We start from the raw sequence: 13,876 nt of genomic DNA, 5'->3' as shown, positions 1-13,876 counted from the left end.
ACTCGACTAACTGATGAGCAGAGGCCACACAGAGTGTAGGAATGAGACAGGAATCTGGGTCCATAACCTTGGAACCCTTACATCAGCTCTGAGAGACATAAAACTGACATTGTGTAAACCACTGTGTTAGTAACTTGCTTGCACAAATGGCTTCTATACGCCTTTCCATCTCCATATGGATGCTGCTTTATAGAAAGAATGCCACTTCTCCCATCAAGAGGGTTTGCTTCTTGAAATTGGGCTTGAGTGCATTAATTTCTCTGGGTAACAGGATGTTACAAAATGTATTCCAGTAGACACTGAACGGTGCTTACACATCAGAGCTTCGAACTCAGGTGTCTTGGTACTCAGAACCCTTCTACCACCATGTTAAAAAACCCAACCCAGTCACCTGCGGAGGACAGGCCACTGTCAGACCTCGTTCCAGTCGAGGATTAGGTTGGTACCTGAGGTCATCCTAGACTGCTGGCCCCAGCCAAATCATCCTAAAGGAAAAGAACTGCCCGGCTGATCCTCCAAATCACAGGAAATAAACTGTTCCAAGCCATTATGTTTTGAGATTGTTTTGTTACACACCAAGGACTAACTGATACACACTAATTTTGCATTTTCTGCAGGCAACCTAATCCCAACAAACACACAATAACATCTTCATAACATTAATTTTTGCACAAGAGCCAATAAATGGTAGCTACTGCTTCCACTTTTATAGAGTCAAATCCATTCTTTCCTACTGCTGGATGTCAGTTCATACCATTTTTATATTTTCCCAAAATGACTAAAACTTAATTATGTGACACACTAGGAAGAAATTAAAGTCAATAAGGGAAAATTGCTTGCTCATTGCACTCACACTCAGCAGCAACTAAGGGTATCACTGCTTTGTCCCATATCTACATTAATCCAGTAATCTCTGTGGTGTGCATTTACTGAGACCTGCCACATATTATTCTAAGCTGGGATTATTCAAGCACATGCATCCCACTCTTGGAAGAAAAAGACTTCCAGTTCTGAACAGGATTCAGTGATGTTCCAGTCAGCATTTTGGAAAGCTGGTTAACAGGTGAAGGTGTTCCCTGGCCCCACACCCTGACATCAGATCTGTAGAGTGGGAAGGCCTTTGAATAAAGGACAAATACTCCACATTTGAAGACAAGTTTCAAAATTCACATTATGCTCAGATACATACTTACATACTAAGTAATGAATTACTGAGGTCAGATTCTGTCCAAAGCACTGGTCTTAATGAGAGTTAAAAAAAAAGAGAAAACACAAGAGAGCTGGGGGCCTGATGGAGGGACGGGAAGGTTCCTGAGGGACCAGAACAGGCCTGAAAGGGGAGAGTGGGAACAGTGACAGGCACACCCCATCTATTTTATCTCGTTGACCAGATATCCAAATAGGCAATGAAGGACAAACATGGGACACTTACCTTCACTGATTTCCTTTTCCACCCGTGAAGCATCTGAAATCTCAATCTCTTTGTCCAGGAAGCTGACTTTGCCTTTCCACTCACCATCCTTCCCAAGTTTTTTCAGCCTCAGCACGAGAGGACATCTTGTAACAATACCTAGGAAACCACTACTCATCAGGTATATACTCTGCTGCTAACAGTCCTATATGGCGGTCTTAGACCAGGGGTTCTTAAGTTTGCATATAATCATCTGGGAGGCTCCTAAAGCTGCAAACGCCCTGTTCTCACCCTTTGACTCTCTGAGGCATGCTATCTGGGGTGACTCACGAATGTGCATCTTGAATGTACATTTCAGATGGAGTTTGACTTGAAATCCCCTACTTTAGACCTCTTGCTTCACCCCAGTGTTTTCCATCAGCCCAGGTGGTACACTGCAGTGGGAAACCCCAGACGTCTGCAAACATCCTCCACCACCCCCTGAAGACACAAGGAGAAGACAGCCATCTGTAAACGGAGGACACAGGCCTCAGGAGAAACCAGCCCTGTGATAGCTTGATCTTGGGCTTCTAGCTTCCCAAATTTTGACAAGTAAACTTCTATCGTTTTAGCCCGTCTGAGGTCCTCTGTTATTGCAGTCTGAGCTAACCAACACAGAAGGCAAGTGCTTACCACTGCCCCTGGGAAGGGCGACCCCAGACAGAGCCTCCAGCACGGAGCTCTTGCCTGAGCTCTGGTCCCCGATGACGGCAATGGCGGGCAGGGCCAGGTCCTGCTCCACGCCCAGTGCCCGCAGGGAGTCGATGAGGTCAATGCAAGGCCGCACCTTCTCTTCGTATTGGCTGTACAGGTTGCTCTTGGACTCCTGGAAGAGGCAGAACGGGAGATCTCTATCATAGCTTGCAGGTCACGTTCCATCAAAGACGGACAGCTTCAATCATCCTAATGTATACAGGTGATTAGAGCTCCCCAATCAAGAGAATGAGGGTAAAACAGAAATAAATATTTGAAGAAATAATAGCTAAAATGTCCTCAAACTTGGTGAAAGCTATTAACCCAAAGATCCCCAAAGCTCAATGAGCCCAGGGCAAAGGAAACATAAAGTAACTATATCAAGGCACACTATAGTCAAATTGGTAAAAATCAGTGATAAGGACAGAATGCCAGCCAGAAAATGACATGTTATGTACACAAGAAAAAACATGAGATTTATAGTATATCTCTCAGTAGAAACTACACAAATGAGAAGAGAGTGTAGCAACTTTGTTAAAGTACTGAGAAAAATCACCAACGTAAAATTTTCTACTCAGAAAAAAATATCTTTTAAAATAAGAAAGTGAGTAAGGACTTTTCTGGGTGTACAAAAATGAATGAATTCATCACTAGCAGAACTGCACTATAAGGAACGTTTAGGATGCCCTTCAAGCCAAAGGAACATGAAATTGAATGGACATTTTAATCTACACCAAGGAATTTACACCAGAAATGGTGACTACTACACTTTTTTATTACTTAAATATCTTTAAAAGACATTGGCTATTTCAATAAGAATAACTATATAATGTGGTGCCTTAAAATATTGATAAAATAAAAGCTCATGAGAAAAATGGCATGAAGGCTGAGAGTAGAGAAATGGACACATATTACCATAAGGTTTTTATATTATATATGAAATAATATATTAGTACTTGAAGGTAAACTTGATAAAGACATGAAATACCCCCTAAAATAGTTTTACTTAATAAACCAACAAAGGAGATAAGATTAAATCATAAAAACCTTGGTTAACTCAAAAGAAACCAGAAAAAGAAGAAATGAAGAATAGGGCAAATAGAAAACAAATAGCAGAATGATCTTTCCAAGTCCAATTATATTAACAATCACAGTAAATCTAAGTAGTCTAAACACTCCTAGAATAGTCAAATGACTCTAAAAAAGAAAAGAGTTGGAGGGTTAACATGACCTGATTTCCATAATTATTATTAAAGTTGTGGTAACCAATTTTCTTTAGGGTTGATTGGTTTGATCTCCTTGCAGTCCAAGGGACTCTCAAGAGTCTTCTCCAGCAACACACTTCGAAAACATCAATTCTTCACCTCCCTTTACCCATCCCAAATTACTCTTGGCAATTCCTTCTCCTCTATCCTGCCCACTTGTCCATGTATCCACACTAAGTTCAAGCTCTTTCCTCTACTGCAATCCGTTTCGTTCCGTTCAGTTCAGTCGCTCAGTCGTGTCCGACTCTTTGTGACCCCATGAATCACAGCACGCCAGGCCTCCCTGTCCATCACCAACTCCCTGAGTTCACTCAAACTCATGTCCATTGAGTCGGTGATGCCATCCAGCCATCTCATTCTGTCGTCCCCTTCTCCTCCTGCCCCCAATCCTTCCCAGCATCAGAGTCTTTTCCAGTGAGTCAACTCGTCGCATGAGGGGGCCAAAGTATTGGAGTTTCAGCTTTAGCATCAGGCCTTCCAATGAACAGGATTGATCTCCTTTAGAATGGACTGGTTGTATCTCCTTGCTGTCCAAGGGACCCTCAAGAGTCTTCTCCAGCACCATAGTTCAAAAGCATCAATTCTTCGGCGATCAGCTTTCTTCACAGTCCAACTCTCACATCCATACATGACCACGGGAAAAACCATAGCCTTGACTAGACGGACCTTTGTTGGTAAAGTAATAATCTTAAATAAAATCTTCCCCACTATTTTCAAACAAGTGTCCTGTGCGAGTTTTCTCAATAATGACGCTTAAGAAAGGTTTGGAGCTTGAATCCCCAGGGAAAGCCTTGTGGTGGCTATGCACATACCTGGCTGTACCTTCATACTCATCAGTGGCCTATCTTAGCCCTTCTTATGGGTTCTTTTTGTTTTCATTTCTTTATATCACCCACTCCCAAGTATTTATAAAACATGAACAATAATTAGCCAAAATGCACGTGCCAACTACCTGGGTTAAGAAAACACATATTCCCTGTGCTTGAGATACTTTATCCACCCTTTCCCAGGCACCTTCCTCCTAAAACCCCTTTACCTCTAGAGGGTCCCTCTATTTCCAGGTTTATGATAACTATGTCCTTGCTGTTCATTCATTTTACCACCCACCCATCTTTCCCTAAAAAGTACACGGCTTATGGTTGCCTGGATCTTTATATAAATGGAATGATACAGTATATTTCTTCTGTGACCTGATTCTAGGGGATTCACCACTGTCTATTTATTGTTATTTACTTTTTTTTTTGGCCATGCCATGTGGCTTGCAGGGGATCTTAGTTCCCCAACCACAGATTGAATCCAACCTATGGCAGTTAAAGTGTTGAGCCCGAACCATAGAGCCACCAGGCTCACCATTGTTTTTTAGACCCAACCTGAAAGTCTAGCTTTTTAAGACCCAGCCCGGAAGTCTAGCTCATTACTTTCCACTGCTGTGTGGAATTCTGCCGCAGACCACAATCTATGTATGCATTACACTACTCACGGGCACTTGTGTTATTTCTGGTTTTGCTTATAAAAAATGCTGTACAAACATGGCAAAATGCATCTCAAACTTCAGCACAAAGAAAAATCATCTAGAAGGCTTGTAGAAACACAGATGGTAGGCCCCACCCCTGAAATTTCTTGTTCACTAGGTCTGGGGAAGGGTGTGCGAGGGTAATAGTTTGCATTTCAAACTTCCCCAGAGATATTGATGCTGCTTCTCTGGGGATCATACTCTGAGAACCAAGGTCAACACCTAGAAGCGGAACTTCTGGGTCGTAAGATACACCTTGTTCAACCTGGCCAGAAAGGCCAAGCTACATTCACCTGATACAAAGAGTCAACTCACTGGAAAAGATTCTGACGCTGGGAAAGATTGAAGGCTAAAGGAGAGGAGCTTGGCAGAGGATGAGATGGCATCACCGACTCAATGCACATGAATTTAACTCTGGGAGAGAGAAGACAGAGGAGCCTGGCATGCTACAGTCCACGGGGTTTCAAAGAGTAGGACACAACTTAGCAACTGAATAACAACAACAAAAGCAACATTCAAACACGAGTGTGAGCATTATGAGTTCCTACTGCCCTATACCTTGCCAGTTACAGCCAGGCAACAGACAACAGTTATATCCTGGTGCTGGAAAGATGGGTGAATTTCTTATTTTTCTGTGTCCTTTGGTGGAGTTCATAATATTGTTTAAAATATTGTTAGCCACTTATGATTAAAATGGAGTCAATTGGAAAGAAGCTGAAGATCCATTGCTTTAAAACATATGACAGCAATAAACAGAACTCTTTCTAAGTGCCCAGCCTCTCCTCCTCTCAGCAGCTGTACAAGGTAAATACTCTTATTATTTTCTTTTTAGAAATGGAAAACCAGGCTTCTAAAGGGAGGAGTAACCACCCAAGATCCTACAGCTGCAAGTGTCAGCAGTGGAATCAAATTTAGGTTGAAGTGATTCCAGAAGCCAAGTTTGGTTCTCACCAAAAATATGTCTCATTCCTGGGAGAAAAGACACCACATGGCTTCACTGTCGAAGATATAACAATGACACTTAGGAGGTCTGAGCTCGAGACTGAACCATGATGTGGGTACATGATCTCACAGGGCCTGGGCCCAATTCTTACACCAACCCATCGGCCTCTTGCCTGGATTTTCCAGACCAAAATTGCACCCCAGCCAGGTGGCTGAGATGGTAAAGAATCTTCCTGCAATACAGGAGACCCTGGTTTGACTTCTTGGTTGGGAAGATCCCCTAGAGAAAGGAATGGTTACCCACTCCAGTATTCTTGCCTGGGGAATCCCATGGACAGAGGAGCCTGGCAGGTTACAGTCCTCGGGGTCACAGACAGACATGACTGAGTGACTAACACTTTCAATTTCAGGATCAGCTAAGGCAAAACACTAATGGCATTTGGCTGTAAGAAGGGCCCAAGCAGAATGAGTCACATCTTTGCATCCACATCCAGTCCCTGGAGAGATGAGGAAGCGAGCATCCCTGGGCAGCAATGGCATCACTGTTATCAATGGGCAGCCCACAAGTGAACACAGTTCATGTCCACATGGATAGTGGTTTTCAGGCATCAACTTACAGTTTCATATTCCCCCACCATATCATCACTTCCAATTAGACTGAGTTCAGGCGAATCAGGTTCTTCGATATCTAAGTCAGAATGGACCATCTTCTTCCTTTATCATTTCAGCATAAATGAAGCACATCAGGATTAACACAATTCAGGAGTTGGGTACATTCAATCAGGGAACCAAACCCACCATGAGACACACTGGGCCAGAGTGGGAGCTCAGAAAGAAATGACAGGAGAACTCCAAGGAACCAAATGTCAGATGAAGACAAGGCTCCATCCCAGCTCAGTGGTCTTCAAAGACATGCTTCTGGATGCCAAAAGCTTTTTTAAAACTGTATTTCCCATCATGATTATAGGTTGAACATCAAAAATTTTTTTCACCATAAATTTAAATAGCAACAAAGGATGAAATTTCTAATGCATTTTAAAATTTATGTTTAAAAATAAAATTACTGTAAGACTCTTTCCAATGTAGATGAGGGATTCTAAATATTTGATAATACCCAAACATATATATATATATTTTGCATAGTTTGCATGATCTTAGTTCCCTGATCAGGGCTTGAACTCAGGTCCCAGCAGTGAAAGTGCTGAGTCCTAACCACTTGACTATATGTTAAAAAATTATAATTTTTTTCTGGGGCCATAAACTTATAAGTATTAATATGTAATATTAATATGTATAAGTATAATATGTAATAATCTTGGATAAAAGTAAATGAAGATATATTTCTCCTAGGACTTGAAATAAATGTTATAAAAATATAAAGCACTTACTTCCAATATACCTTCCTTTTACTTGACAATGTAGTGCTGACTAGTTCACAGAAATGCAGAGCTCTTCTCCGACACAGCCTTGGAATCAGGCAAAACATACAAATTAGACCAAAACCCGGTGAATACAATACATGACAGTGCTCATCACCATACATCCTATTGCTGAGAATGGGTACTTTGAGAACAAAAAAGTCCTCTTTGTTTCAAAAAGAGACAGTCCCTGAAAACCAAGTCTTGTGAATTTTGTCTGTCCATCTTAAATATCTGTACCTATCTCAGATAGTCTTTGAAAATCAATTTGGATCTCTGGGGCAAGGCCATCTCAGTAATAAAAATCAGTGTTTTACTTACTCGTCACATTCAGCATCTGGTTGCACTTGTCAAACTGAACAGCCCAAATAATTCAGTCCAGGTAATCCTTTTTTTTTTTAAACTTTTAAAAACTTTATTTTATTGTTTAAATTTATTTATTTTAGTTGGAGGCTAATTAATTTACAATATTGTAGTGGTTTTTGCCATACATCGACATGAATCAGCCATGGGTGTACATGTGTTCCCCATCCTGAACGCCCCTCCCACCTCCCACCCCATCCCATCCCTCTGGGTCATCCCAGTGCACCAGCCCTGAGCACCCTGTCTCATGCACCGAACCTAGTCCAGGTAATCCTTTAAGAACTTACATTTGCTTTTTTTTAATGGAAGTCTTTCGCCTTCCAAAAACTCACTGAGACTTAAATTATGATTGTAATAAGGAATAACAAATCTGACACCATATTAGATCTGTTTCTTTTACTTTTACCTTTATATTCTATTGTTAGGGGAAGAACACTGACTGAAACCGCCCACCCTGGCCAGGCACCCCAGGAAGCATTGGCATGAGTTGTTTTAGGACAGGAGGTCCTGGTAAGGAACAGGTAACTAATAAGCCTCCACCAACCGGAAGAGTTCAGGAAAGGTCAAAAGGAGACACCACCTGTCAGACCACCTCCCAGAATCCTCTCTGGCATCCATCCTGGCTGAACAAGGCGCAGGCCACCAGGAAGGACCCTGAGTCAGAATGATTGGCTAAAGACAGCCCAGAAACCAATTCCATCACCATACAACCCAAGTCTGCGAGCCACTTGGCAGAGCTGTTCCCCTGGGTTCCCTTACCCTCCCGCTCTCCACCCGGGTGCCCTTTCCCAATCAAATCTCTTGCCTTGTCAGCACATGTGTCTCCTTGGGCAATCCATTTCCGAGTGTTAGATAAGAGCTCAGTTTCGGGCCCTGGATCCTGCAACACTATTGCTTTTGCCACAGTTAATCATTAAAGGCATGTTTGCTACAGCTTAAAGTAAACACAATGGCCCCCAAGCCAGGATGTAAAACTAAAACACGTTTTCAGCTCACAAGAAGCATCCTGACCCAGCCGCCTGTGAATGACTACAATAAAGAAGAAATCAACACATCCCCTCCTACTTCCCTACTTCCAACAAAAACTTGATTTAAAATTTGACTTGTTAACTCCGAGAATGCCACCCTCTGCTGCTCTGCGGGTTGCAGGTCTCAGCAATGCCTGGGCTTTCGGTCAGCCCCCAGGACTGTCCCGCCTCGCTCCACGCGGAAAACTGACTGCGCCGGCCCCACACCATCGCATCTCGCTGCACAAGCTGCGGGAAGCAGCTCTCCACCCCCGGGGGACTTGTACTCCTCTCAGGGCACTTCTGCGCATGCGCCATCTGTCCGGCCAGCCCCGGCTTTCTACAGGAAAGCTCCCGCAGGCAAAATCTATTCGCGGAGGCCCGCGGCTCCAACATCCCTCTTGTCAGCGAGATTGGGAAAGATCCCTGGGTCCTTGCGCTTCCAAGGATACCTCCCCGCCCCCGGCGTAGACTTGTTTGGCTTGCACTCCTTAGCTCCCTTGGAGACCCTCTTTACACGCTCTGCTCCACCTTCCTATTTCTTCATGGAGAAAAGTCGCCAGTGCTTGGAGGACGGGAGGGGCGTCCTGCTGCTTTTGAAGAGTCACTCAAGAGCCTCAGCAGCGTGTCGGTGGGAAAGCAGAATCAAGTATGCTGTGAACCCAGCCAACATTGCAGTATCATCATCATGTCATCATCACTATCGCGTGCTAACTCGCTTCAGTCGTGTCCGACTCTTTGAGACCCCATGGACTGCAGCCCACCAGGCTCCTCTGTCCATGGCATTCTCCAGGCAAGAACACTGGGTTGCCATCCCTATTAATCATTTTCATTTTTACTGTTACTAGTCTGCGCAATATCGGCACCCGATGGCGCTCAACTCCCAGCCAAACGCCCAAATGCCCCGACCTGCGGAGGGTGCCCAGACCCAGGAGCGCTACACTTACCCGTCCCCAGCGCAGTGACCGGCAGGCTCTCGGCGCTCGCCCTCCTCGGCTTTATGCAGCGCGAGCGCCGCCCCTAGCTCGCCGCCCCCGCCTCCCCGTCCCCCATCTCCCACCCAGCCTCGGGGAAACGAAACTCTTAGAAAGTTTCCAGGGCTGCTGGATCAGAAAGGAAACCGAAACCGAACGGGTCCCTGCGCCCCGCACCCTCAGCTGGATCCTCCCACAGGCACTCTAGGTGCGCCCCGCACCAACAGCATCCCGAGGAGCTTACGGGAAATGCAGATTCTCGGCCCGCAGCCAGACCTGCTGCATCAGAAACTCGGGCGCAGGACCCAGCTACCCGACTTTATCAGGCCCTTTGATGTTCCTAGCAGTTTGAGAACCTCTGCTCAAGCAGCCCCAAGTAATCCAAAGCCTAAGGTACCTTGGAACCTAGCTGGTCCCTTAACCTTTGGTTGTTTGAACAGATGCATTGAGCACCGGTAGGAATTCTCAAGCATGCTAGGGAGTTATCCCCTTATTCCCCTCCTCATGCAGACCTACATCAGGCTCCTTTCTCAATTTTCCTTATCCTCTTCAAGCGCTCCCCCCCACCCCCTTTAAATCTCTTGATCACTGTGCATGTCATGTGGGATCTTGGTTTCTTGACCAGGGATCGAACCTGTGTCCCCTGATTTGGAAGCAAAGGGTTCCCTGGACCACCAGGGAAGTCCCAAGCCCTCCCTGAAGTTTGGCTCATTTGATTTCTTCAGGATGGAAATGAGTAGAAAGTGGGGGACCAAGGTCAAATAGACCCTAAGATGAGCCCTCCCGGAGGGCTCTGGGGGTGAGAAGTAAAATTTCATTTTGGAAAGGGCTGGCACCCCCACCTCCAGTCTCCCTGGCTCAGCTAAGGAGCCTGGACAACAAGTGTCCTTCCCACAAAGACTCCTGTGGTTAGAGGGGGGTCTCCTGCCCCCTACACAAAGACCCCGAACTGCCCCTTTTCCAAGTGTTGGGGTCAGATGTCAACTTTAAAAAAAAAAAAAACTGCACATCTAAAAAAATTGAGAATTATATTTTACTTGGTGGACTTGCTGAGAACTTACCCTGGAAGACAGCCTCTCAGATTGCTCTTCGGGATGGCTCCAAACAGGTCAGAGAAGGGCCAGAATATATAGGAGTTTTTGCAACAAAATCCAGGTAGTGAAAACATTAACAAAGTTACTGTTAATTAAAGAAAAACCAGACATCTCAAGTTCACGAATTCAGCACTTTTCTATGTATGGGAAGATGCAAGAGTCTGGGCTCCTTGAAATTATTTCTTTGACGTGTACCTTAGCCATCTAGGGCCAGCATCCTGCTTTTCCTCATCCTGAATCCCTGAAGGGTGTATAGTCACAGGTCAAAAAAATGCAGTGGCAGCTGGCGTGATGGCTGCAATATCTTTTGTCTACTGATATGGCAGGTGATGTTCTTCAGCCACACCAGGAAAACTTGGATGAAACGAATTTCAATGTGGTGGCACCCAAAAGAAGGGAGGGGGCCACACAGAGCAGCTCCCTGGCCTGAAGTCTGGCATGCTCTATGGGGCCCTCTGCTGGGGTCTAGTGGGAGAACATAGGCTTCCCCAGCAATGATCAAGGAAACTTGCATGGCTGCTTACCCATCCAGGCCTCAGGTACTTTCTAGTTACAAATGAGAAATGGAATATTTCCTGCCATATCAGTAAACAAGGATGTTACAGTCACCAGCCATTGTAGCCACAGCTTACGGTGAACTGGTGAGCCCTAAAGGAACTCAGGAAGGAGAATACTTGCCGTCTAGCAGCCATCATGGCACTCTCTTCCAAAAATACAAGAGAGGATGCTACACATGGACATCACCAGATGGTCAATACTGAAATCAGATTGATTATATTATTTGCAGCCAAAGATGGAGAAGCTCTGTACAGTCAGCAAAAACAAGACCAGGAGCTGACTGTGGCTCAGATCATGAACTCCTTATTGCCAAATTCAGACTTAAATTGAAGAAAGTAGGGAAAACCACTAGACCATTCAGATATGACCTACATCAAACCCCTTACAATTATACAGTGGAAGTGACAAGTAGACTCAAAGGATTAGTTCTGATAGACACAGTGCCTAAAGAACTATGGATAGAGATTCGTACCATTGTACAAGAGGCAGTGATCAAAACCATTCCCAAGAAAAAGAAATGCAAAAAGGCAAAATGGTTGCCTGATGAGGCCTTACAAATATCTGAGAAAAGAAAAGAACTGAAAGGCAAAGGAGAAAAGGAAAGATATACCCATCTGAATGCAGAGTTCCAAAGAATAGCAAGGAGAGATAAGAAAGCCTTCCTCAGTGATCAATGCAAAGAAATAAGGAAAACAGTAGAATGGGAAAGACTAGAGATCTCTTCAAGAAAATTGGAGATACCAAGGGAATATCTCATACAAAGATGGACACAATAAAGGACAGAAATGGGATGGACCTAACAGAAGCAGAAGATATTAAGAAGAGGTGGCAAGACTATACAGAAGAACTATACAAAAAAGATCTTAATGACCTGGAAAACCACTATGGTGTGATCACTCACCTAGAGCCAGACATCTTGGAGTGTGAAGTCAAGTGGTCCTTAAGAAGCACCACGACAAACAAAGCTAGTAGAGATGATGAAATTCCAGCTGAGCTGTTTCAAATCCGAAAAGATGCTGTTAAAATGCTGCACTCAATATGTCAGCAAATTTGGAAAACTCAGCAGTGCCCACAGGACTAAAAAAGGCCAGTTTTCATTCCAATCCCAAAGAAAGGCAATGCCAAAGAATGTTCAAGTTCAGTTCAGTCGCTCAGTCATGTCCTACTCTTTGAAACCCCATGGACTGCAGCACACCAGGCCTCCCTGTCCATCACCAACTACCAGAGTAACCCAAACTCATGTCCATTGAGTCGATGATGCCATCCAACCATCTCATCCTCTGTCGACCCCTTCTCCTCTTGCCTTCAATCGTTCTCAGCATCAGGGTCTTTCCCAATGAGTCATTTCGTCACATCAGGTGGCCAAAGTGTTGGAGTTTCAGCTTCAGCACCAGTCCTTCCAGTGAATATTCAGGACTGATTTTCTTGAAGATGGACTGTTTGGATCTCCTTGCAGTCCAAGAGACTCTCAAGAGTCTTCTCCAGCACCATAGGTCAAAATCATCAATTCTTTGGCGCTCAGCTTTCTTTATGGTCCAGCTCTCACATCCATACATGACTACTGGAAAAACCATAGCTTGGACTAGGCGCATACAAAGAAAAGCTGCTAAATTCCTTAACTTGGGATATCTGGTTTTCTGTAATTTATATAAAAACTTTTGGCATTCAAACTACCTGCCCTTTGTTGCAAAGCACCTGTATAACCTGGCTTCTCCCCAGCCCCCTTCTTCTCGGAGCAGTTTTCTCAGGGTCACTTGAGATGCTGTCTCCTGGGCTTGCAGTCCTAAAAGTTTCTGCTGAATAACACATATCTCCCAACTTTTAGGTTGCGTGTATTTTTTTAAGCCGACACAAAGAAGAGTGAAGACTTAAATCTGAGGCATGATCCTACTTCTTCAAACCACAGGAGGCTCTCCCCTTGACTCCTGTACAGAAATGAACTCAAGAAGAGCCACTGGCAAAAGTGAAAATTGGCCAGGGCAAAAGTCACTGCCCGGGCCAGAACTCGGAACAGGTGAGTGAGGCGCCTGGAGTTCAGGGTTTGAAGACTCACCCACTGTCAGTAGGTCAAGTGTATCCTTACCATTGGTGCCCAGATGCTTCACACTCCTCCCCCTCTTGCCTCCTGGCCTGGGATTTTGGTACCTGCAGCTTCTATATGCACCTTAGAAGGTAGTTCCCTAAAGAGCCCAGGGGCTTGTTTGGGATGTAATTCAGTAATAAGACAATAATAACTTGTATGCTCTAGGCCATAGTATGTGGGTGCCACCCTGAGAATCACCTTCACAGCCACTCTGTGAAGGGAGTAAGATCATCACGCTTATGTTACACATGAGGAGACTGAGGCCAACGAGTTAGGTTACTCTTGGGCCCCTTGACTAAGAAGTGGGGGAGCTTAGACTGCTATCAAGGCTTTTGTTCTTAAGCCTGGGTTCCCTAGCATCTTTTCTCCATGCTAAAGCTGACAAGATGCAGCTCTTGTTCTTAGGAAGTTCACAGCCTTTTACCTGAATTTTTGACTATTCTTCCCCTACTAGGTGCTGCTGCTGCTAAGTCGCTTCAGTCGTGTCTGACTCTGTGTGACCCCATAGACGGCAGT

At 44.6% G+C, this 13,876-nt stretch overlaps 1 protein-coding gene across 2 annotated transcripts in view; it reads right to left on the bottom strand.

Annotated features, from left to right (window-relative positions):
* Positions 1–13,690, bottom strand: part of MX1 (MX dynamin like GTPase 1) — a 38,105-nt gene extending 24,415 nt beyond the window's left edge. Inside the window, exons 1-5 of one of the 2 annotated variants that reach the window (XM_055414263.2) lie at positions 12,179–13,690; positions 7,252–7,329; positions 6,481–6,577; positions 2,084–2,276; positions 1,433–1,570 (exon numbers count right to left, since the gene is read on the bottom strand). In XM_055414263.2, the coding sequence (XP_055270238.2) occupies positions 1,433–1,570; positions 2,084–2,276; positions 6,481–6,577; positions 7,252–7,329; positions 12,179–12,192 (520 nt within the window). In that variant the 5' untranslated portion in view covers positions 12,193–13,690. Of the gene's footprint in view, positions 1–1,432; positions 1,571–2,083; positions 2,277–6,480; positions 6,578–7,251; positions 7,330–9,598; positions 9,675–12,178 lie in introns of those variants that run through there. The other variant, XM_055414269.2, reaches the window with a different exon arrangement.
* Positions 13,691–13,876: the final 186 nt, after the last annotated feature.

Source organism: Moschus berezovskii, chromosome 1, assembly GCF_049115385.1.
Source record: "Moschus berezovskii isolate FMDL1 chromosome 1, NW_MosBer_1.0, whole genome shotgun sequence".
Lineage (NCBI taxonomy): Eukaryota > Metazoa > Chordata > Mammalia > Artiodactyla > Moschidae > Moschus > Moschus berezovskii.
The sequence above is the reverse complement of the archived record's forward strand: the minus strand, read 5'-3'. Positions and strand labels throughout refer to the sequence as shown.